This window comes from Podarcis melisellensis (genome assembly GCF_964234715.1).
Source record: "Podarcis melisellensis genome assembly, chromosome: 13".
Lineage (NCBI taxonomy): Eukaryota > Metazoa > Chordata > Lepidosauria > Squamata > Lacertidae > Podarcis > Podarcis melisellensis.
Window position 1 is genome coordinate 193,171 of NC_138545.1, and position 24,107 is coordinate 217,277.

A 24,107-nucleotide genomic window follows, 5' to 3' on the forward strand; every position below is an offset into this window, starting at 1 on the left:
CCTGCAAAGGCTGGTCTGCGGGGCTTAAGGGTTTGCAGCGCTCCCTGCTACTTACTTACTTCGCACAATAGAGGCCGCTGTTTGGTAATAATGTACCCGATTGGCTAGCTGTGAATTTCAGAGCTCCCCACGTGTCGATCTTTGGTAATTCACAAAATACAGAGTCCATTCATAAAACACAGGGTTCATATATTGAGCGTGTATGTGATCTATTGAACGTACGGGTTTATGGCAATGGTGTAATGTTGTTTAGTCATTTAGTCGTGTCCGACTCTTCGTGACCCCATGGACCAGAGCACGCCAGGCACCCCTGTCTTCCACTGCCTCCTGCAGCTTGGTCAGACTCATGTTTGTCACTTCAAGAACACTGTCCAACCATCTCGCCCTCTGTCGTCCCCTTCTCCTTGTGCCCTCCATCTTTCCCAACATCAGTCTTTTCCAGGGAGTCTTCTCTTCTCATGAGGTGGCCAAAGTCTTGGAGCCTCAGCTTCACGATCTGTCCTTCCAGTGACCACTCAGGGCTGATTTCCTTAAGAATGGATAGGTTTGATCTTCTTGCAGTCCATGGGACTCTCAAGAGTCTCCTCCAGCACCATAATTCAAAAGCATCAATTCTTCGGCGATCAGCCTTCTTTATGGTCCAGCTCTCACTTCCATACATTACTACCGGGAAAACCATGGCTTTAACTATACGGACCTTTGTTGGCAAAGTGATGTCTCTGGTTTTTAATATGCTGTCTTGGTTTGCCATCGCCTTTCTCCCAAGGAGCAGGCGTCTTTTAATTTCATGACTGCTATCACCATCTGCAGTGAACATGGAGCCCAAGAAAGTAAAATCTCTCTCTGCCTCCAATTCTTCCCCTTCTATTTGCCAGGAGGTGATGGGACCAGTGGCCATGATCTTCGTTTTTTTGATGTTGAGCTTCAGACCATATTTTGCGCTCTCCTCTTTCACCCTCATTAAAAGCTTCTTTAATTCCTCCTCACTTTCTGCCATCAAGGTTGTGTCATCTGCATATCTGAGGTTGTTGATATTTCTTCCGGCAATCTTAATTCCGGCTAGGGATTCATCCAGCCCAGCCTTTCGCATGATGAATTCTGCATATAAGTTAAATAAGCAGGGAGACAATATACAGCCTTGCCGTACTCCTTTCCCAATTTTGAACCAATCAGTTGTTCCATATCCAGTTCTAACTGTAGCTTCTTGTCCCACATAGAGATTTCTCAGGAGACAGATGAGGTGATCAGGCACTCCCATTTCTTTAAGAACTTGCCATAGTTTGCTGTGGTCGGCACAGTCAAAGGCTTTTGCATAGTCAATGAAGCAGAAGTAGATGTCTTTCTGGAACTCTCTAGCTTTCTCCATAATCCAGCGCATGTTTGCAATTTGGTCTCTGGTTCCTCTGTCCCTTCGAAATCCAGCTTGCACTTCTGGGAGTTCTTGGTCCACATACTGCTTAAGCCTGCCTTGTAGAATTTTAAGCATAACCTTGCTAGCGTGTGAAATGAGTGCAATTGTGCGGTAGTTGGAGCATTCTTTGGCACTGCCCTTCTTTGGGATTGGGGTGTAGACTGGTCTTCTCCAATCCTCTGGCCACTGCTGAGTTTTCCAAATTTGCTGGCATATTGAGTGTGGCACCTTCACAGCATCATCGTTTAAAATTTTAAATAGCTCAGCTGGAATACCATCACTTCCACTGGCCTTGTTATTTGCAGTGCTTTCTAAGGCCCATTTGACTTCACTCTCCAGGATGTCTGGCTCAAGGTCAGCAACCACACTACCTGGGGTGTACGAGACATCCATATCTTTCTGGTATAATTCCTCTGTGTATTCTTGCCACCTCCTCTTGATGTCTTCTGCTTTTGTTAGGTCCTTTCCACTTTTGTCTTTTATTATGGTAATCTTTGTATGAAATGTTCCCTTCATACCTCCAATTTTCTTGAACAAATCTCTGGTTTTTCCCATTCTATTGTTTTCCTCTATTTCTTTGCATTGCTCTTTTAAGAAGGCCTTCTTGTCTCTCCTTGCTATTTTTTTGAAATCTGCATTCAATTTCCTGTATCTTTCACTATCTCCCTCGCATTTTGCTTAATACAGGTGAACTAATATCAGTGTAATATCAGTGTTTGGAATGTGGAAAGTGTTTCACCCGGAAGGAAAGTCTCACTGCCCATCAGAGAATTCATACACTGGAGAAACCATTTCACTGTCAAGAGTGTGGAAAGAGCTTCAGATGGAAGTCAAATCTCACTTCCCATCGAAGAATACATACAGGGGAGAAGCCATAGCAGTGTTTGGAATGTGGAAAGAAATTCAGTTGGAGCTCAAGTCTCACTTTCCATCAAAGAATTCATACAGGGGAGAAACCATATCAGTGTTTGGAGTGTGGAAAGAGCTTCAGTCGAAAGGACAATCTCACTTCCCATCAAAAAATCCATACAGGGGAGAAACCATAACCATTTTCTCTCACATCCGTGGAGTGCACCCTCATTGCCCAGTATTTATTTAAACCACATGCCCACATCTGGAGATGCAAGTCATTGGCCAAGGTGTTGAATTACCTTCCTCACCTCACATCTGGGGAGAGTTAACACGGATTTGGGCAACACTGAGGACCTTGCCATCAATGCTGAGCTTTCTTTTGAAGATGTTGACAAGCTTGTCACATACTTCCACTTCAAGTGCATCGAAGCTGCAAATCTGTGGTGCTCCTGAACGCTACTGCCATTCTCAGGATAGTGCGCGCACACTGGACATCTGCCAGAAAAGCCACAAGTTTCTGTCCTTCCTCTGGGAGAAGGTGACGCGGAGGAGTCCCTGGCTTCTTTCCTCCCTCGATCACAAGCACATTCCAGAAAAAGAACGGTATCCACGAGGAAGACGAGGGTTCTCTGCTCATCCTACCTCAAAGTTGGTTGGGATCCTGACCCAGCACAGTTTGTCTGCTTCAGCCAACTCCAGTTCTCATTGTCAGACATCCAAAACATGGAAGAAGGCTTAGATTGAGCTGAGACTCCAAACAACACAGCTCACCCCAGGGCAGCATCTGACACTCTTTTCCACACCAGGTGGACAGATCTTGACCAGTGGGACATTTTTGTCAGTGCCTCGCATATATTCCTCAAGCAGGTGACCCTGCTCTCCTTCCTCCCCAGTGTGAGACTCTGCTGGATGAGGGATTTTTGAAACCGCGCTGGGTGCCCATGTCTGCAGCCCAGGCCTTGCAACCCTCTTCACACGAGGCCTTGCACCCTGCAGGTTGTCAGGTATCACGTCCTCAATAAGTCTTGCTCTTCTTTTCAAGATTTGGAAACCATTTCATCCAGCGTGTGACACTTGATTATGTGTATCCTGCAGCCCTTCCCCTCAGCTATTACTGACTACAAATGTCTCTATATTAACATTAAAACATATTGCAAAATCCATTGAAGGTTCTGTGTATTAAGGTGGGAAGCTGTCCAGCCACCCCACCTCTCCCAAGCATCCTCCCAAGGATGAGGTCTCCAGAGACACTGGCTGAGCCCTGATCCCAGAGTTCCCCTTCTTGTCAGGATAGGACCATGTCTGAACCGATATCCCTCTCCGCCTCGTGACTTGAGACAGGCCCCTTGGCTTCATTCTTTTTGGTGCCTGCTTGAAATACGTTTTTTCAGGTGAGCCTTTCCAGATGCAGAGATATTGATGTGCTTTAATCTTATGCTGTTATTCTTTCAATCTCTTTACTGTTTAATTTTTGATTTTGCTGCTTGATTGTGATGTTTTAAATGGTTTGCTGCTGTTTTTAATTGACCATATTAACATTTCTAGTAAACGGCTTAGATGTTTTGTTACCATCAAGTGGCATTTTACTCAGTGGAAATAAATATATTCCACACCCACCCACCCTTGTGGGGCTTTTGAATCCTACGGGACTTTTTTGCAGAACGCTTGCAATTGTGACTTTTTGCCGAGCCAAAGTATGTAAAAAAGAAGGACTGCTTTCTTTGCCTGTGTGTGCCTGTCCCCTGCCATGAGCCCAGCAGCTCTCTGCAACCTCTCATTTGGATCCTATCTTGTTTGGGGGTTGCCCTGAGCAGTGAAGCATGCTGGGATTCTTTTCACCCTGCCTCTTGTTTCTGGACATGAATTCAAAGGCCAAACTTCCTGACTCCCAAGTTGAAACGAAGCAAGAATGGATCATCACTGGCAGTACAGAGGCTGACCACGTGAAGATCCCTGAGCCAATAACTGCCCCTCTTTTTTAACATGCATTTCAGTTTTGTTCAATAGCCAACTTCTGTTGGAATGTCAGGCCAACCCCCTGCAACGCATTGCTCTCAACTCAAGCATCCATGATAGATGGCCGCCCAACCTCTGCTTTAAAACCCCCAAGGATGGAGAGTCCACAACCTTTCATGGGAGCCATTTCCTTTGCCAAACAACTCCTACTCTCAGAATCTTCTTCCTGATGTTTAGTCAGAACCTCATTTCTTGTCATTTGAAGACCTTGGTCCGAGTCCTACCCTCTGGAGCAGGAGAAAACAACCTTTCTCCACCCTCCATGTGGCAGCCCTTGAGATATTTGGAGATGGCCTTTTCTTCTCTCATTCTCCTCTTTTTGGGGTTTAACATACCCTTCCAGATGTTTTGGACCACAACTCCTCCCAGCCCCCCAAGCACCATCTGGCCATATTAGCTGGAGCTGGTGAGGCTGGCAGTCATAGAACCGTAGATTTGGGAGGGACCACAAGGACCATCTAGCCTGACCCCCTGCAAAGCAGGAAGCTCTTTGTCCAATGTGGGGCTCAAACCCAGGACCCTGAGATTAAGAGTCTTGTACACTACCAAAATACCCAGAGGGCACCTGCTGGGGGAAAGCAGTTCATTCCCAGAGAAGAAGAAGAAGAAGAAGAAGAAGAAGAAGAAGAAGAAGAAGAAGAAGAAGAAGAAGAAGAAGAAAAAGAAGAAGAGTTTGGATTTGATATCCCGCCTTTCACTCCCTTTAAGGAATCTCAAAGGGGCTCACATTCTCCTTTCCCTTCCTCCCCCACAACAAACACTCTGCGAGGTGAGTGGGGCTGAGAGACTTCAAGGAAGTGTGACTAGCTCAAGGTCACCCAGCAGCTGCAGGTGGAGGAGCAAGGAAGCGAACCCGGTTCCCCAGATTATGTGACTACCGCTCTTAACCACTACACCACACTTGCTCCTTTTCTTGGCTCTCCACCTGCAGCTGCTGGGTGACCTTGGGCTAGTCACACTTCTCTGAAGTCTCTCAGCCCCACTCACCTCACAGAGTGTTCAGGGACGCGGACTTATAAAAAATATTGGGGGGGCCCGGGAAAGCTCATGAATAATAAATAAGCTCATGAATATGCAAATAAAGTGGCGCCGCCTCCTCGTGAGCGAATAGGGGAGAGCGTGCTGCGCCTATTAATCAGCTCCAAAGGAAATTGGGTGGAGCTTTTGCTCGGGAGGGAGGGCAGGAGGCATGCAGCCCGCCCCTCCCTGTGCATTTTGGGCTGGGGGAGGGGCGGCGATGGCGCTCTGCTGGAGGGGCGCCGGAGATTATTGGGGGGGCGGAGCCCCCCCAAACGAATTTTTGAGGGGGCTCGGGCCCCCTCAAGCCCCATGGAGTCGGCGCCTATGAGAGTGTTTGTTGTGGGTGGGGGAGGGAAAGGAGAATGTTAGCCGCTTTGAGACTCCTTCGGGTAGTGATAAAGCGGGATATCAAATCCAAACTACTCCTCCTCTTCTTCTCTTCATGGGGCAGGGCTTCCCAAAGTAATCCATACTGAGTCCAAAATCCCAGAAGACCCTTAATCTTAACAATCTGGATTGTTGGTAACTCAGTTGGTACAGCATGAGACCAGGGCTGGATTGAGGTTTGAAGAGGCCCTAAGCTACTGAAGGCCATGGGGCCCTTTATATGTCCAGCTGTCCTTTGTCCACAACAAATTGTTGTTGTTTTTTGTGTTGACTATATGCTACTGTATATGTAATTGATGGACTTAGTAGGTATCTAAAGCCATTTGCACATAACATAATATGTATTTTATCAAAGTAATTGTGGAACTGAAATACAATTAAGAAGAAGTTTATCTTATATTTTGGAAATGTACATCCAGGTTTTTTTCCTTTAATTCCCCCCCCCCCCAAGAGAGTGGGGCCCTAAGCTATAGCTTGTTTAGCTTATAAGTAAATCTGGCACTGCATGAGACTCTTAATCTAAGGGTTGTGGGTTTGAGCCTCACGTTGGGCAAAAGATTCCTGCATTGCAGGGGGTGGACTAGATGACCCTGGGGGAGTCCAATCCGACTCTATGATATCCAAGGGTTTGGGAAATTCTTGAAAAGATATCCCATAAATTAAATATATATAAAGGGCAGAGCTTGAATGACATATATCTATCTAGCAATATATATAGCATGATTTTATTTCTTATGCAAATATCAAAGCAGAGTCACACAGTGCCACCAGTCTCACTGTGTGTGTGTGTGTGTGTGCGCGCGCGCACGTGCACACACAGAGTATGTCTGGCTCATTTAAGCCTATTTAGCACCTTTATGAAGGGACGCGGGTGGTGCTGTGGTGTAAACTACTAAGCCTAGGGCTTGCCGATCGGATGGTCGGCGGTTCGAATCCCCACGACGGGGTGAGCTCCTGTTGCTCAGTCCCAGCTCCTGCCAACCTAGCAGTTCGAAGCACGCCAAAGTGCAAGTAGATAAATAGGTACCGCTCTGGCGGAAAGGTAAACGGTGTTTCCGTGCGCTGCTCTGGTTTCACCAGAAGTGGCTCAGTCATTCTGGCCACATGATCTGGAAAAACTAACTGCGGACAAAGGCCAGCTCCCTCGGCCAGTAAAGTGAGATGAGCGCTGCAACCCCAGAGTCTTTGCGACTGGACTTCACTGTCAGGGGTCCTTTTTTGCACCTTTAAATTCAGCAACGATGGAGCCCACAGGTGAGGAATACTTTTATTTTTTGTCAGTCTTCCGTATTTGCCCCTAAAACCTGGGCTTCTAGGCGGCGGAAGCGGAGCTTGCAGGTGCAGGGCTCCGAGCAGCCAGCAGAGGGAGCCACGAGCACCTAATTCCCCCTCCAAGATCGCCCCCTTCCCAAAAACATTTTGGCTTCATTCTGCTCCCTGGTCAAGAGCTGCATTAGGGGACTGAGCAGGGGCTGCGATGCTGGCGCTTCCCGCCAAACCCCCTCCCCCAGCTGTCCACCGAATAATCCTGGCACTGCAGAGTCGGGAGGGACCCCCAGGGGCCATCTAATCCCACTCCTGCAATGCAGGCATCGCAGCTGAAGCATTCCTGGCAGGTGGCCCCCCAAGGAACCCTGGAGCCGGAAGGCATCCCCGGGGTCAGCCTGGCAATGCCGCGTCGCCTCGCCTGGCGCTACCAGCCTTGGTGCCCCTGGGACTGGGTGCAGAGGCGCTGCCAGGGAAGGGACCCGCTGCTGCCCCCCCCCTTGGGACCCCTCCTCTGGCGGCGCCGTCAGCCGAGGCCTCAGGGCAGCGCCAGCATCCCGTGCGCGGCATACAGCTCCTGGGTGGCGTTGTACACGCGGGCGATGCTGCGGACGGTGTCCAGGAGCCTGCGGGGGCCCCTGCCCTCCTCGCCCCCTCCGGCGCTCAGGATGCGGTAGAGTTCGCGGCGGGAGGGCATGGCCAGGAAAGCCAGGGCGGCCGCCTGGCGCACCCACCAGCTGTGGTAGGGCGCCAGGGCTTCCTGGTAGGCGTCGGCGCACATGCGGGAAGGGTCCGCGTCCTCCGGGCTGGTCCCCAGCTTGCGCAGAAAGAGCTCCAGCCACTTCAAGGCCCGGTGGAGGCGCAGGAAGGTCCGGCAGCCGGAGGGGGGCCGGCCGGCCGGCAGGGACTGGAAGCCCACCAGCCCCCGGGCCAGCTCGAAGCGCACCATGGACTGGAGGGTGCGGTAGTGGGCGCCGTGGGGGCCGCGCTGGTTCTCCTGCAGGATGGCGATCTTGGTGCGCGTCTCGCCGGAGATCAGGCCGAAGGCGGCGCCCAGCGAGTCCATGAGCCTGCGGGGAAGGAGAGAGCGGGCCGGAGTCTAACAGGAAAGAAGCGCCGGAAATTGTGCGCTCCCACCCACCCGCTTGTCTCGGGAGACAGCGGAGGACGGAGCCTGGGGGGGGGGGGGGTCTCGCAGCGCCTGCTGTGGAGATGCTGCTGCCTCTGGCATTGTTCTTGCTGCATTTGCAGCACCAAAGTGACCTCCCAGGGGCGCAAGTCTGGGCAGTGTTTGGAGGTCCCGGGCTGCCCTCTCCTCCGCCTCTCTCAAGTGGAAAACAGAGTAAGATGTTGGGCACCAGCTGGGCTGCAGGAGTTGCGGGAAGGAGGCGGACGAGGCGCCACCCAACTGCCTCAGGGACTCCGCTTCGGATTTGTGGAGGGTTCGCCTGCCTGCCAATGCCATAAGGCCTTCATACCAATCTAGGGTGCCAGGGGGCCTTAGGAAAGGAACTGGGTTTTAACCACTCAGTGGTTAAAAAGGAAAACTAATTTTAAAAAATTGGCAAAAAAAGAAAACAGGAAAGGGACTGAGAATAAAACAGGTTCGGAAAAGAGCAACTGAAATGCTCAAGGGGTTGGAGCGACTCCTCTATGAAGCTTGGGACTTTTTAGTTTAGAGAGAAAAAACAAGGAAATACTCCCTCACGCTTCCCTTTCCCCCATGATTTCTAGTCAGGGGTCCAATAGGGGTTGGCTTGTGTGTTTGTCCTGCTGCTTTTCCTGGGAAAATGCTCTGTTTATTACTGAGGGCTCTGCACACTGAGAGAGGGAAAACTCAATAGGTGCAAACAGCAATTTTTTTCCTGTGGATTGCTGTTTGTTCTGATTTAGCACTAAAGAGCAGTTTTTCCCTGGGAAGGAGCGGGGCAAGGGGGAAACTACTTCAACCCATACTTTCTAGGCACGTAACAAACAGGTAGCTCCTAGCCACAATGGCTGCGCTCTGCCCTGTGCAGTTGGAGACAGCAGTGCTTCTGAATATTATTTGATGGAAACCACAGGAGGGGAGAGGGCTGCTCTTTTGTTCAAGTCCTGCTTGTGGGTTTCCCATTTGAAACACCTGGCTGGCCCCTAGGAGAAGAGGATGCTGGGCTAGACAGGCCCCTTTTGGCCTCATCCAGCAGCCAAGCTCTTCTGATTCTCTTATGGAACCTCCAGGCCCAGGCCCAGTCTATCTGGATTCCTCGATTCCTGACTCCCTTCCAGCTCCAGGATTCTGCGCTGCTGCTTCATCGGTTTCTGTTTCCTGTGGGACCTGGAAACCTCCTTGCTGCCTTTGCCAAGCCTGTCCCAGGAACTTAGTATCTGGGCCAGAATCTCTCACCTGGGAAATGTGGCTCCTGCTTCTACAGAGCCCCCCTTGGCTTTTTTTGGGGGGGAGCGCAGCTCTTACTCACTTGATCAGCTCTTTCCAGCCACCGAGGTATTCCCGGATGAGGATTTGCTCGCTGGGCGTGAGGCTGGCAGCGAAGGCCCTCTGCAGACGCACGATTCGGAAGCCCTCACCCAGGTCCTGGGGCTCGGATGGGGTGTGCAGAAGGAGGGCGGCCCCGGTGGTGGCAGAAGGGGGCGAGGCGGAAGGAGGGGGCTGTGAGCAGAGCAGAAGGGCAGAGTCACTGGGGTGGGTGGGCTGGTGGGACTGGGGTGCCTTAGGGGCAGAAAAGGCAACCCTCCGACCCTCGTGCTCCCCCCACCCCACCCCACCCCCAAATCATCACTCCAAATGTAACAAAGAAGTGTTCACTTTTTGGGGGGGACACAGCTGCATAATTCAGCCTCTGGCAACTTGGAATCTAGAAAGGGACCCACAGGGGCCATCTAGTCCTACCCCATGCAATGCAGGGATTGCAGCCAAAGCATCGCTCACTGGTGGCCACCCAGTGCTTGCTTAAAAACCTCCGATAGCAGGCAGGGAGGCTTAATTGCTTCCGTTAAGATCCCTGCATTACAACTCTGCCATCTACAGTTCTAGGATTCTCTCCAACTGGGATCCTGGTGTGGGAATGTTGTGGGTAACAGCAGAGGATATATGGATTAATATTATCCTGCTGAACTCGCCTTAGCAAGTTTCTTCACTTAGCAGAGTGCATTCCCCTATCACACAGCAGGAAGCTGGTTGCAGACTCCATAGAATCTCTTAAGACAACAAGCAATTCAATCTGACTTGCCCAGATTGAGACATGTTCTATTATTCCTGATAAGACCTCTTGAATCCCTCCTAAAAGAATAAAGACAACACAGTCCTATTCATAAGTAACAAAAAGTAGTTTTGCTCACAATCAGGGAGAGCACAGTGTGATCCCTGAAGGCAGGCCTTAGGGTTAAAGTTACAAACATGTACAAATAGGTTTACCCCATATGGGAGATAACCCAGGGACTGCTGGCTGAGAGCCAGCAGTGCAGTCCAGGTGAATCAGAAAGCAGGCAGGATGGAAAAGAGGGGAGGTGGCTCAGTGAGCTGACCTTTTACCAGGTCTGGAAAGGTCTGGCCCACCTGCTTGGCTGTTGTTTAGTTATTGAGTCATGTCCGACTCTTCATGACCCCATGGACCAGAGCACGCCCACCTACTAGTCACGTGCAAAGGAAGGATGCTCCAGCCAGGAGTGGCAGGAAGTTCCACTGGCTGGACCAACATCCCCTGCATGTCCACTCTAGCACAACAGGTAATCTTGTACTTGGCTGCTCCAGTAGTTTACATCGCACACCTAGTGGAAATCCAAGGACTGCAAAACTCTCAGCATTTTTGGATTTTAAAACATGAGCAAATTCCCACTGAACTCCATTCCAAAACTGGGAGCAGCTGAGTTGGGGGCCTCCCGGGTTCTCACCTTCCTCTCTGCATCCTCCTTGCTGGGCGGCGTCCCCCCAAACCAGCGGCACGGACGGACCCCCCAAACGCAGGTGGAGTTCGGCAGCTCTGCTGCGGCACCGAGAGCAGGCAATGGAGACCCAGAAGGGCAGGGAGGCAGAGAAAACACACGGAATTGTTAGGCGAAGACTCAAAGCCAGAACAAAGCAATTGCAGGTGGACAGCGGAAGGTCGGAAATGAGACCCCTGTTGGGGTGGGGGGCTCCCCAGAGGCCCGTTTGCAATATTGACCTCCCGCACCCCTGGCAGCCTGGAAGAGCCCCAGTTTTAGTAGCGCCCCCCCCTTAAATAACAATTGCAAATGGCTGCAAAATGAATCTGAGAATTGGAAAAGGAGATCCCAGGAGAAGCGAAAGGCCAAAGCACGCCCGCCCCCCGACCCCAACCCTCGACTTACGGAGGCGGAGGCTGGAGAAGCAGAGGAGGAGGAGGAAGAAGACCCCCACGGGGCAGGCCAGGCGGCAGAGACGGGTGCGAGTCCACCCCGCGGCCCCCATGCCCGGCACCCTGGCGCTCCTGCCGCGGCCGCGTCCTTCCCCGCCTCCCTTTGCACCCTGACCGGGGCTGTCTGCTCAGGTGGGGAGATAAGACTGCCTTATCAGTCGGGACGAGAGGAGGGTGGAGGCCGCGGGTGGGGAGCGGGCGGCGACCTCTGCCCGGCCCCCGTCTCCAGGGACACCCGGCAGCACCCTGCTTGGGCCTGACTCTGAGCTTTGGCAAGGGCGCTTTGACATCTCCGCCGGGATGGGACCGGACCTGCCCAGCTCAGGATGTGGCGCGGATCCGTCTCGGGAGACACGTGGCAGCCGCCCCCGGAATGGAGCCAGGAGGCAGAGCTGTCAACTAAGGGAATTTCCCTTAATAAACGTTGACAGCTTTTGCCAGGCGGGAAAGACCCGAGCAGCAGTGGAGAGTTGGGCGAAAGGGGCGAGAACCTTCAGGCACTTTGGGTACGATCCGGCGTCCCTGAATACAGCGGAAGAAGCATCGTTTTCAGGGCCAGCCTGGCGAACCTTGAACGAGACCCGATCGTCATCAGATCCCGCTGATATCCTTTCTTGGACTTTTCGCCCACGTGCAGCCGGGCTCATCCTGCGGGACTTGTTTCAAAGTTTTCGTTTCTCGCCTTTAGATCTGTTGCTTTCTCTGTTCTCTCTGTTTTATATAGGTTACAAAAGGAAGTCTTTGCACACGCGCCGCCACCACCGAAAAAAAGGATTCAGGCAGCAATAATTGGAAAGGTTTAATATTTTGCTATGTTTTTATATATGCTGGAAGCCGCTTAGAATGGTTGGGGCAACGCAGTCAATGGGCAGAGTACAAATAATAAAGTATTATTGTTGTTGTTGTTGTTGTTGCTGCTGCTGCTCCTGAGCATGTCCGGAGTGCTTTTCCTTCCACACTGAGCAATAGCCACCAGCTTCTGCCTTTTTCAGGGTTAGTGGAAGAAGATGCAAGATTTGTGTCAGTCCCTGACGTCACTCCCAGCGGCTGGCTTCATTCTGTGCTCTCGCTTTCCATTTCCCGTCGCGTGTATTTGATTTTTACTCGTTAGACACCCACACAATCTTTGCCATTAGGTGGCATATAAATATTGGAAATGAAGCGACATGAAATCAATTTGCCGTGTGCCTCCCTCCCTCCACCCCCAACCTGGAGGAGCAAAACACAGGTGCGCCTCGATCCCTTTGGGGTTTTACCTTGCAAACAGGCAGCCTGTGGGGTTGGGGTTAATGATTGACGTGCTGGGAGACCTTTGCTCCAGCGGAAAGCAAACAGGTCCCGGACCGAGTATGCTCTCCCTGAATGGGGCAACTGTGCCCCCTTGAAGGACCAGGTGTGCAGGAGTCATTTTGGACTTGCAGCTCTCCATGGAGGCGCAGGTCAATTCTGTGTCCAGGACAGCGGTCTACCAGCTCCATCTGGTATGCAGGATGAGACCCTTCCTGCCCGCAGACTGTCTCACCAGAGTGGTGCATGCTCTGGTTATCTTCCGCTTGGACTACTGCAATGCGCTCTATGTGGGGCTACCTTTGAAGGTGACCCGGAAACTACAACTAATCCCGAATGCGGCAGCTAGACTGGGGACTGGGAGGGGCTGCCGAGACCACATAAGACCGGTCTTGAAAGACCTACACTGGCTCCCAGTACCTTTCTGAGCACAATTCAAAGTGTTGGTGCTGACCTTGAAAGCCCTAAATTGCCTCAAAGGCCCAGTAGACCTGAAGGAGCGTCTCCACCCCCATCGTTCTGCTTGGACACTGAGGTCCAGCTCTGAGGGCCATCTGGTGGTTTCCTCCCTGAGAGAAGCCAAGTTACAGGGAACCAGGCAGGGGGCCTTCTCGGTAGCAGCACCTGCCCTGTGGAACGCCCTCCCATCAGATGTCAAAGAGAAAAACAACTACCAGACTTTTAGAAGACATCTGAAGGCAGCCCTGTTCAGGGAAGCTTTTAATGTTTAACAGCCCACTGTATTTTAATATTTTGCTGGAAGCTGCCCAGAGTGGCTGGGGAATAAATTATTATTATTATTATTATTATTATTATTATTATTATTATTATTATTATTATTATTATTTATTGGGACTATAGTTGCCCTTGTTGTCCATGTATCTGGCATGGATCCCATCTTATCCAACCCTTTGCTGATTAGCCAGCAAAAGGGTCCACCAGAGAGGGTTTAATTTGAGTTCTTTGGAACCTATCGCATCTGGGCCAGATGCTTTCCCTTGATTTGGTGGGCCTATAAGTCCTTTTATTTCATCAGGTGACACTCAGTATAGGAGACCATGCCTTGCTTGAGGATTTCCACACTTTTTTTTTACTCTGTTTCTTATGAGGCCACGTGGTCTGTGCCTTTCCTGGCTGTGTTGGAGACTGTGGCATGTAGGGAGGGTGCTGTGGGGGGGGGGCAGCCTCTCCCCTTCCCTCCCCACCGCACTGAAATTGCACTTCCTTATCCTGTTAGCAATTGGGAAAGGTGGCCAAGCCTCTTCCTCACCGTGACCATGAGGACCCAGGTTTTCCATGTCCCCAGGAAGTGTGGGATGTGATACATAAGTAGCAGTCAAGTACAACACTCCTTGTTTTCCTAGAGTGGACATGCAAGGGAAGGTTTGATTCGGCCACTCAAAAACTTCCTGCTTCCTCCTGGCTGGGGCATATTTCCTTTTGCATGTGACTAGAGGTGGGCGTGACCTTACCTGTGCAGACAACAAAAGGGACAGGGCATGAAGCCCCGCCCCCTTTTGGCTTCCTTCGCCATTGGAGCAGCTTTTAGCTAGAAATGGCAGACTTTCAGCCAACAGAGGACACTGGAACTATCTCCATATGGGATAGATCTACAGGTATATACTTTGTAACTAAGTCTGCCTTCAGGGATCTAACTGTGAACTGAATGAGTGAGTAAACTACTTTTATACACTTTATACAAGATTGTGGTGTGTTTGTTCTTTTAATAGGAATATAAGGGAACTTACCAGGAACCTACTAATGAGAGGCTTAAACAAGCCTGCAACCAGCTATCCGCTGTGCATTTAAAAGGGGAATGTAAAACTCTGCTAAGAGTTTGCTAGCGGAAGTTAGGAAGCATATTAATAAACAAGATTTCCTCTCCTGCCACCCTGAACATTCCAACAGGATGTCGATGGAGAAAACCAACCACCCTCAAACAGAATCACAACATAGCTGCTTTAATAGGTTGAGATGCAGGAGGAGCTTTTGACCGACCGCCCCCCCCCCAGGAGAAAGGTCTTGGCGAGCACTTGGGTCACAATCCGCTGGGCTAAGTTGGGTGAAGCAGAAGGCAAGCATAGTGTGACATTCCCCATGAAGGCTGCAGCACAGCTCCTTTGCCCTGAAGGGCCAGCACCACCCCACTCAGGCTATGTTCTCAAGAATGGCCTCATCCTGATCCAGAGGGGCCACATCCGGGTCCCCGACTGCACCAGAGTCTGCACTGCTTGCCTGCAAAGCAAGGGGGAGAGGAGAAAGAAGTGTGAGGGGGCAGTTTGGGGGGAGGAGAGAATGAAACTCCCAACTCTCCAAATCCACCTCTCTCCTCCATTCCATAGCAACAGGTGAGGCACCACAAGCAGGAAGGCTGCCCCCCCTAACGGGTTTGTCCCCCCCTTCTCCTTTCGTTTTCCTGGGGCATTGGAAGGTGCCAGGAGCCCAAATCCCCAGAGGCGTCTTTGCCCATGAGTCACATCCCAGGTATCAAAGGTGGGCCCAGGCCCAGGCCAGAGAATCCCAGAAGGGACCGCCAGGGGTCATGTAGTCTGAGGGAATCCATTCAAGTGTTGAGCAGCTCTTCCCGTCAGAAAGTTCTTCCCGATGCTTTGGCAGAATCTCCTTCTTTGCCATTTGAATCTGTTGGGCAGAAAACAAGCCTGCCCCATCTCTCACGCGACGGCTCTTTCGACCAAGCAGTCAAAGTTGGAGCTCACTCTTCATTAGCAAAGCCATGATCTTCAGAGACTTGGCTGAGCGGCATGCCTAATGGGTGCAGCAGCTCGGCCCTGGTGGGTCTTGCCCCAAGAATCAGTGGCTGAGAATGAACGCTCCCAGCTCCCCACAGCCCCCCCCCCCGTTCCTTCCTCTCCAGGGCTTTCTCAAAGCAATCTGAGACTGCGCTTGGCCTGCTGCTGCTCCGCCCATTTCAGCTCTCTTCTCACCCCCCCCCCCCGATTCCCCAAGGTTATAAAACAACAATAGGCAAGGTTATTCTCTAGCTCGACTGAACATCACAGGTGATGCTAAATTCTGGAAGGAAGTGTGAGATGCTTTTTAAAGACTATTTCATTTAGGTTTCTGAGAGTGCAAACTGTTCTGCTTCTTTTTAAAAGGTAGCCATGCTACTGGCATCTCCCAGCCTCTGTTCCTATTCCGCCCCCTTTCCTGCATCAAATCTGGTCTTTGCTAGCACCCATTTTTGCCCTTGTTATGGAGTAGGGAGAGAGATGGATTCAGAACTCAGGGTCTGGGACTTCGTTTGCTCGAAGGAGGAGACATGAGAGTCTTCTTCAGATATCTGAAGGGCTCTTCCGTGGAAGATGGAGCAAGACTGTTTTTGGCTGCTCCCAGAGGTTTGGACCTCAGTCAGTGGATTGAAATTACAAGAAAGGAGATTCCAGTTAAACATCAGGAAGAACTTTGTGACAGTTGTGGGATGTGAAACACAAGAGCAGTCAAGTACAACATTCCTAGAGTGAACATGTTTACACATGGGGAGGAATGTTTGTCCAGCCAGCAGGTAAACTTCCTGTTTCCTTCTGGGCTGGGAAGACTTCCTCTGCATGTGACTAGAGGTGGGCGTGGCCTCACCTGTGCAGGTAATGACAAAAGCACAGGGCAGGGCAGCCATCTCTCTTTTGACTACATGCATCGAAGAAGCAACATCTGCTTAGCCAAAGATGCTCTCTTGGTTGGAGGACAAAGGGACTGTCTTTTTATGAGATAGTTGGAAAGGCTATAATCAGACAACATATCCTCTCCTGCATCCTTGAACATTCCCACAACAGTAAGAGCTGTTCAACAGGGGAATGGACTCCCTCGGGGTGGGGGACACCTCCAGCCCCCCAGTCCCTTCCAGCTACCTTCCGGGCGCAGCAGAGGATGCGGAGGCTGAATGCAAGGCAGCAGAGAGCAATCGCCAGGGCAGCAACGGAGAAAATGAGCAGCAAGACCCTCACAGCAAAGGCGACGCCCTGGGGAGGAAAGGAGAAGCAGAGGAGAAGACCACATTCAGGCTGATGCTCCAAACTGTGGGAGGGCGCAGCAGGTTTGGGGGAGGCTGCTGCTCTGGCCCCCCAATCTTGTAACAGGGCAAGCGCCTGATCCACAATGGGACTCTGCTCACCATGAGATCCCATAAGATTCGCTCGCAGTTTCTCTGTCTCCAGTCATAGTCATAGTCTGGGCTGGGCCCGATTGGAGAAGGTCCCCATCTGGTCTGGCACACATCCTTTCTCCAGTTGAAGTTCTGGTCAAGGTTTGGGATCCAAGCGATGCCTTTTGTCAGAGCCACAATTCCGGCCACAACACTGGCCAAATTGAAGATGGTGGCCACATGGACCTGGTTCCAGAAAATGTCAGGTGAGCTGCCTGGAGTCCAGCAGACAACCTTGGGTAGGGCTGGGGCAGGGGGCAAAGCTGCTCAGGCTTTCAGCTTTTGGGGGATTGGAGGTGGGGGAGAGGCTGAGCCTCCATTTCTCAGCATAGGTCTACCAGTCACTTCCCTTTTTCCCTTACACGTAAGCTGAAACCTCATACAATCACAGAACTGTAGAGTTGGAAGGGGTTCCAAGGGTCATCTAGTCCAACCCCCTGAAATGCAGGAATCACGCAGCTAAAGAATACCTGACCCAGGGATCTGTGAGACCTAAAGCAGGCAACACAGGTTTTTCCTGGAACCTGCCACACTTACCCAGAAGCCAGCACGTCTCTCACCCATGATGGACAAGGCACCAGAGAGCATAACCTGTGAAGGAGAAAAGGTCAGAGTGAATGAAGGCTGTGTGGGGCAGAGGGTAGGGAGATGCCAACTCCTGCTGCTCCTGGAACCACCAGAAGTGGCCTGCACCACTTCTGAGTGGATCTTCCTCAGCTGCTTGAGTGGCCAGGGCACTGAATCACAGAACTGTAGAGCTGGAAGGGACCTCAAGGATCATCTAGCTCCACCTCCTGCAATGCAGGAATCTCAGCTAAAGCATCCTTGAAGGACAGCCACCCCACATCTGCTCAAGAAGCTCCAAGGAAGGAGAGTCCACCACCTCCCAAGGGAGTCCTGTCTAACAGCTCTTGCTACCAGAAACCAGCCAGCGGTCTCTTGGGTCTCTGTAAACCTGGAAGTAGGTCTGGGATAGGAAATAAAGGCCACATGGAGGACCAGCTGCCTGCCTAGTGGAGGACTGGGAGATGTCTAGGGCTGCTGCAGGCGCCACTGGACTCCTTCCTCGCAGCAGCCAGCATGCCCAGTGGTCAAGAATCCAGGCCTATTTCTGCTCCTGCCCACCCACCACCTGCCATATCATAATGGCCCTTGCTCTTCTGAGCTTCACGGTAGATGGCGACCTCGTGTCGTCATGGGAGGCATAACTGCATGTGCCCAGAGCGGTCATTTCTCCCTCCCTCCTTCCTGTCAATTTCTCTTTCTCACCCCCCCCCCCCGCCTTACTGCTGTTTTCACTATTGGATGTTTTAGACTGTAATCTCCTTGGGGCAGGGACCTGCCTGTTTGTTGCCCTGCTTGCTCATGGCAAGGTGTTGGTTCTCATCAGCCACAATCCTCAGGGAGCCTTGTTGCCCCAGCTGCAGGACAGGAAGAAGAATCCTGACCTGATGAATCCCTCAAGTGTGCAAAGTACCCCTGAACATGTATGAAGTGCTTCATAAACTGAAATTCACTTCCAAGCATGGCAGCTGCCCAGGACTCACCAGGCCTCCCATCCAGTAAGGCGCTCCTGACCGTATGTAGAATAAATGTCCATAGTCATTCACCACCCCAAGACTGATGACCACAATTCCCAGCAGGATCTGGGCCCCCTGAAAGGCAAATCCACCAAGGTTAAGGTTTTCTCACAAAGGAAGCAAGATGCATGTTTCATAGAACTGCGGCATTGCAGAGTTGGAAGGGACTCCCAGGGGTCATCTAGTCCACCCCTGCAATGCTGGAATCTCAAGCATCCATGACAAATAGCCACCTAACCTCTGCTTAGAAACCTCCAATGAAAGAGAGCTCACATCCTCCAGCTCTTACTGTCAGAAAGGACTTTCTGATGTTTAGTCAGAATCTCTTTTTTTGCAACCTGAAGCCGTTGGGTTGAGTCCCCCCCCCCCCCCGCCCCCCGAGCAGCAGAAAACAACCTTGTTCCATCCTCCATGTGACAGCCCTTGAGATATCCGGAGATGGCCATCGTGTCATCTCTCAGTGACACATACAAGACACAGTAAGTGGCTCTGTCGACTTGGACTACTGCCATGCGCTCTATGTGGGGCTACCTTTGAAGGTGACCCGGAAACTGCAATTAATCCAGAATGCAGCAGCTAGACTGGGGACTGGGACTGGCTGCCGGGACCACATAACACCGGTCCAGAGAGATCTGCATTGGCTCCCAGTAAGTTTCTGAGCACAATTCAAAGTGTTGGTGTTGACCTTGAAAGCCCTAAACGGTCTCGGTCCTGTATACCTGAAGGAGCATCTCCACCCCCACTGAGGTCCAGCTCCGAGGGCCTTCTGGTGGTTCCCTCCCTGCAAGAAGCCAAGTTACAGGGAACCAGGCAGAGGGCCTTCTTGGTGGTGGCACCTGCCCTGTGGAACACCCTCCCAGCAGATATCAAAGAGATAAACAACTATCTGACATTTAGAAGACATTTGAAGGCAGCCCTGTTTAGGGAAGTTTTTAATGTCTGACATTTTGGTGTATTTTTAATCCTTGTTGGAAGCCGCCCAGAGTGGCTAGTGTGGTTAGTATAAATCACATGAGATGTCTGAGAAGAGTGTGGGAACGGAAGACTGTTCTATCTCTTCAGTCTGAGAGTGTTATTAGACTATACTTTCACTTTTGCTGTATACTTTCTGTTTTCTGCCAGAGTTTGGAGGGCAGACGTGATTATGGATTCTCTGTATATATGGTGAATAAAACGTAGTTTAGCGCTACGGATGTCTCTATCTTCTTGCTGCGTGATGCCAGAAGACTGGTGCGCACTTTTCGTATGAGAAGTGTTGCAGAGGGGCACTCGGGAGTGAAGGGACATTCCAGAGACGAGCCCACTAGGAGATGCTGGGAGGTACTGGGGGTCTGCCATGCCCCCCAGGAGCATTTGCCAGTCTTTAGTTTGGTTTTCCGTGTGTGTGTGTGTGTGTGTGAGAGAGAGAGAGAGAGAGAGAGAGAGAGAGAGAGAGAGAGAGAGAGAGGAGATCCATTGTTTAACTCAGTGGTTTTCAATCAGTGTGCCATGGCACCCTGGGGTGCCTTGAAGGATGGTCCGGAGTGCCGCGGGCAACACTGGCCTCTGGCCTCCTCCCTTTCCTCTGATGTCTCTGCCTCCCAAAAGCTTGCACAGCTGTTTGCTGCAGCAGAGGCTGCCAGAAGGACTCCCAAGGAGACGTGAGAGGAGGCTGAGGAAACACTCCACAAGGCAGGGTGTTCAAAAAAGGGTGAGAGGCAAGGCAAGGGGGGACACAACCCCTGAGCCCCACCGGGGTGCGGCAGAAAGAATGTACTTGCTCAAGGGAGGTGTGGACTCAAAAAAGTTGAACTATATTCTGCATGTTCTGAAAGAAGAGACTTCTGTCATGTCACCTCTTGCTCTTCGTGAGCCTGTATAATTTTATAGGCCTGGGGACTCCACTTTTGTGGGTTCCTCAGCGACCGACTACTGCTGTTGGAAAAAGTAAAGCTGTCTCAAACATCACAATGTCGTGTTGATGGAAGAAATCCACCACACAGACCCATGGCTCCATCCTTATCTCAGCACACCTGAGATGAAGGAAAAGGGGGGAAACTGCAGTGCTCAGACATCATTGGTGCATCTTTTCGCTCCCACCTCCTCCTGCAAACCCATTTATGTAGGAGAATCTCCCCATTTCATTCCATCTCTGAATCCATTTTGCACAGTTAGAGCTTTGCAGTCTGAAATCTGTGTATGCACTTTCTGGATAGAAGAGGCAGAAGTGTGTGCAAGCCTTGCTCTCTTTTAGCTCTTAGAGCAATGAAAAGGAATGAAATGCAAGTAGACGTGGAGGTGGAGAATGAAGCACTAGGCAATCGGCCAAGCATTGTGACTGCACCAAGTCTCAGGTCAAGAAGGGAAGAAAAGTATCGACAGAGAGAACTGAAAGCAAACATTGGCAGACCACTAATATGAGGAGCAATCGCTCAGAAGACAATGAGGAAAGACACTCAAAGATGGCTGTGTATTTGTAGATGTTATTACAAAGAGGAGGTTGGGGTGGGCCAGTCAGAAGAAACAAAGGGTCTCTGAGTGGTTTAAGAATGACAACATGTTGTAACTGTGCAGCTGCGATGGGAAAACATTGATGCAATTGTCCGGTCAGGTCTTCATTGACTGTGTAGTTGGACGGGCATCATCAAAGGTAGCCTCTCTGATATTCTGGGAAGGTTATCCTACATAGGTAAAGGGAAAGGGACCTCTGACCATTAGGTCCATTCGTGGCCGACTCTGGGGTTGCGGCGCTCATCTCGCTTTATTGGCCGAGGGAGCCGGCGTACAGCTTCCGGGTCATGTGGTCAGCATGACTAAGTCGCTTCTGGCAAACCAGAGCAGCACACCGAAACGCCGCTTACCTTCCTGCCAGAGCAGTACCTATTTATCTACTTGCACTGTGATGTACTTTCGAACTGCTAGGTTGGCAGGAGCAGGGACCGAACAACGGGAGCTCACCCCGTCGCAGGGATTCGAACCGCCGACCTTCTGATTGGCAAGTCCTAGGCTCTGTGGTTTAACCCACAGCGCCACCCACGTTCCTTAAAAGCCTAATTCTTCCCTTGAAGCCTGTGTCTATTGGCGCACCTTCAGGGAACTCCGCTTAAGGCAAACCCTTTAAACTTTCTCCAACCTTTACATTCTGCAAACACAATTGCTTGTCCTGAATTCTATTCTTGTGGGATTGGCCTTCAGGGCATGTGACCCAATCCTGCACATGTTTCCTTGGAAGTGAGCCCCTTCATTTAATGGCCCTGCTCCCTAGTGAGTGTCCATCAGATTATGCAGCCAGTTAGTACGCGCACGCACGCGCGCGCACGCACACACACACACACACACACACACACACACACACTTACCCCCAAAACTTTCTGCTCCCCATTGCAATGGAGCGAGAAATGGCGGGCTGTTGTGGGGGCAGAGGCTGGTGCCTGCTGGGTCTTCTGTGTGGGCTCCTGCTGCCTTGCCCAGCACTGCCCCACAGCCTTGAACAGGTAAGAGAGAGAAGACTCCTGGTTGATGGTGATGTTGATGACATTCTTGTCTGAGATCTCCGCAGGGACCTTTTGCTCGTTCAGCGTGAGAAAGCCAGTCGACATCTTGGCCTCTTCCAGTGAGTACAGGTGACAGCAAGATGCACCTGGAGGGACATGCAGAGCAAAGTGTTACTTTGTATATTGCAACTTTTATTGGTAACTCTGGTCACCCGCCACTCCAATCTCCGTGTGCTGTGAGACTCCATGGGTTCTGGTGCTTACCCAGGGTTCATGATTCCTTTGGAAATGAGGCGCACGCAGCAGAGACTGTGGTGTCTTTATGATATATGGTTTACTTACACATATATGCAACCTGAAGGGGCAGATGGGGCTTAACCACCTGGTTAGGTGTGCCATCTGGGAGAAGGAAAACTGATCTTAAACCTCTGCTGCCTTGAGGGATATCTCTGGGAGAAGACAAGGCTAAGGAGTAAATCCCCCACAAATCCCGATGGAGTCCCTAAGATAGCGCTTCGAACGCCTCCTTCTGGCAACTCCTGCAGCCCAGCTGGTGCCAAACAAACTGCTCTGCTTTCCTTTGGAGCCCATCGGTGAGGCTGAGAGGGGGGTCTTGACATCTGGGCAGCCCAGGACCTCCAGACACACGGTCTAGACTTGCGCCCCGGGGAGGTCCCTTCAGGGCTGCTAATGCACTGGTTGTATTTCGCCCCCAGAGGTGCACTCTGTTGTCTCTTGAGACAGACAGATGTCAACAACAAACAACCTGAGCCTATGATGGAGGGGCTCATAGAATCCCCCCTTTTAAAAAAGGTCTTTTCCTCCAAAGCCACAGCTGTGGATTCAAACAGAAATCCAACATTTCTCTCAATTCTTGCTTGCTGCTTCACCTCTAGGTCACATCACTTCCACCTTCAACCCTGATCGATCCTTCTTACTACCTTCTGAGTTGAGGGAGGGGCCTTATATTTCAACACTTGCTGGATCCAAAGGTTAGAAGGAGCTCACAAACAGCCTACTTCTGTCCCAAACGCATAACACTATTTTAAGACTGTTTCCACAAACATTTGAAACTTGTGGTGAGGTATGTTAGGCTGGTGGGCAATAGCTGGCCTAGGATTACACCCAGTGAGCTTCGCGGCTGAGTGAGAATTCGAACCAAAGTCTCACCTGGGTCCTATACCAAAGCTTTAACCACTGCAGCCCACTGGCTCTGGGAAGTGAGCTCAGGAGAAGTCACCCCAATTCAGCCGAATGATTGATTCCCTGCAAGATACATCAGGCTGGCACTGCCTAAACGGTCTTGCTCTCCATCGCAGACGAGGGATTTGCTTGCTGGCTCAGTGCTCACAATGGCAAACACAAACTAAAACCTCAGCTTTTAAAAAAATGCCCTGAAGAAGCCGCCGCTTCTTATCAGCCCAATATGTATGGGGTGGCTCTGCCTTATAGGTAGGATCAAGAGGATTATAATTGTGGAAGCCAAGAATTGTGGACTTGCAAGGAACCCCAAGAGCCATCTGGCCCTTAGGCAGGGCTCTGCCTCCATGGCATTCTGTGGGCACCGTTGTGATGCCTGAGGCACGATGAGCCAGATTTCCTGTTTGGATCCACAGCCATTCTGGTGGGATTCTCAGAGAACCAAACCCCGGGGACACTCACCCTTGGCAGAAATGCGGACACGCGCTGGGCTGGCTGCTGGCGGGGCCCAGAGAGGCTCCTGGGTGTTGGCGATGCCAGCGGCTGAGGCTGCGCTGCTCCGAGGCGCTCCTCTTCTGCGCAGATGCTGTGGCAGGAAGCAGCCAGCAAAAGCAATAAATAAGCCTCTTCCTGTAACAATTGCCTCAGAGGGGATTTCCAGCCTTGAAAGCGCTGGAGCCGAGCGTGCGAGGAAAGATTTTGCCCTCCTGCTGAACCCGCGATGCAGCTGGCCAAGAGAACAAGCCAGATCTGTCCTCGCAACCCTGGGAGGATGTCAACAAGCTGCTACTCTGGACATTGAAATGGAGAAGGGCATTTGTGACGGCAAGAGTCGGTATACCAGCTGCTGGTGGTCACAGGTGGGAGAGGCGGTGCTCCTGCACCTGGGTCCTGCTTGTGGGCTCTCTCCCATTGGGGCACCAGAAGGAGAAGATGCTGGACTGTTTGGCTTGATCCAGCTGCTGCAGAGCTCTGATTAGCTTCTTATGGTTCCTAAACAGTCCCTCAAGACCTCGTTGGGCTGCCGCTCCCACCATCCCCGGTCACTGTATCTGCAGGAGCCGCGGTCCAGCGGTGTCC

At 51.4% G+C, this 24,107-nt stretch overlaps 2 protein-coding genes across 4 annotated transcripts; both read right to left on the bottom strand.

Annotated features, from left to right (window-relative positions):
* Positions 1-7,358: 7,358 nt before the first annotated feature.
* Positions 7,359-11,556, bottom strand: LOC309355655 (ceramide-1-phosphate transfer protein-like). Of its 2 annotated transcripts, none has more exons than XM_081886625.1 (4): positions 11,282-11,556; positions 10,844-10,932; positions 9,412-9,602; positions 7,359-8,022 (listed from the first exon to the last, which is right to left on the bottom strand). In XM_081886625.1, the coding sequence occupies exons 1-4, from the start codon at positions 11,379-11,381 to the stop codon at positions 7,491-7,493; spliced, it is 912 nt and encodes a 303-aa protein (XP_081742751.1). In that variant the 5' UTR covers positions 11,382-11,556; the 3' UTR covers positions 7,359-7,490. The 2 variants fall into 2 exon arrangements, with proteins under 2 accessions (XP_081742751.1, XP_081742750.1); XM_081886624.1 differs by having other exon boundaries at positions 10,844-10,935.
* A 3,006-nt stretch (positions 11,557-14,562) lies between these two features.
* On the bottom strand, positions 14,563-23,739 carry LOC309354634 (transmembrane protein 176B-like). Of its 2 annotated transcripts, XM_081884886.1 has the most exons (7): positions 23,490-23,633; positions 21,693-21,973; positions 18,322-18,429; positions 17,312-17,365; positions 16,745-16,960; positions 16,482-16,592; positions 14,563-14,850 (listed from the first exon to the last, which is right to left on the bottom strand). In XM_081884886.1, exons 2-7 carry the CDS (start codon positions 21,930-21,932, stop codon positions 14,764-14,766), a joined length of 816 nt encoding a protein of 271 aa, XP_081741012.1. In that variant the 5' UTR covers positions 21,933-21,973; positions 23,490-23,633; the 3' UTR covers positions 14,563-14,763. The 2 variants fall into 2 exon arrangements, with proteins under 2 accessions (XP_081741012.1, XP_081741013.1); XM_081884887.1 differs by lacking the exon at positions 18,322-18,429 and having other exon boundaries at positions 23,490-23,739.
* Between the last annotated feature and the right edge of the window lie 368 nt (positions 23,740-24,107).

What these genes read in the sequence shown, in the direction of transcription:
- LOC309354634 (XM_081884886.1), bottom strand. Translation starts at nt 21,932, where the DNA reads ATGTCGACTGGCTTTCTCACGCTGAACGAGCAAAAGGTCCCTGCGGAG. An exon ending in AGAGACGTGCTGGCTTCTGG is followed by an intron (nt 16,961 to 17,311) that starts GTAAGTGTGGCA and finishes TTCTGGAACCAG; the next exon opens with GTCCATGTGGCCACCATCTT. An exon ending in GAATCTTATGGGATCTCATG is followed by an intron (nt 16,593 to 16,744) that starts GTGAGCAGAGTC and finishes TTTCCTCCCCAG; the next exon opens with GGCGTCGCCTTTGCTGTGAG.
- LOC309355655 (XM_081886624.1), bottom strand. Translation starts at nt 11,381, where the DNA reads ATGGGGGCCGCGGGGTGGACTCGCACCCGTCTCTGCCGCCTGGCCTGC. An exon ending in CTTCTCCAGCCTCCGCCTCC is followed by an intron (nt 10,936 to 11,281) that starts GTAAGTCGAGGG and finishes TCGGTGCCGCAG; the next exon opens with CAGAGCTGCCGAACTCCACC. An exon ending in AGGAGGATGCAGAGAGGAAG is followed by an intron (nt 9,603 to 10,843) that starts GTGAGAACCCGG and finishes CTCTGCTCACAG; the next exon opens with CCCCCTCCTTCCGCCTCGCC.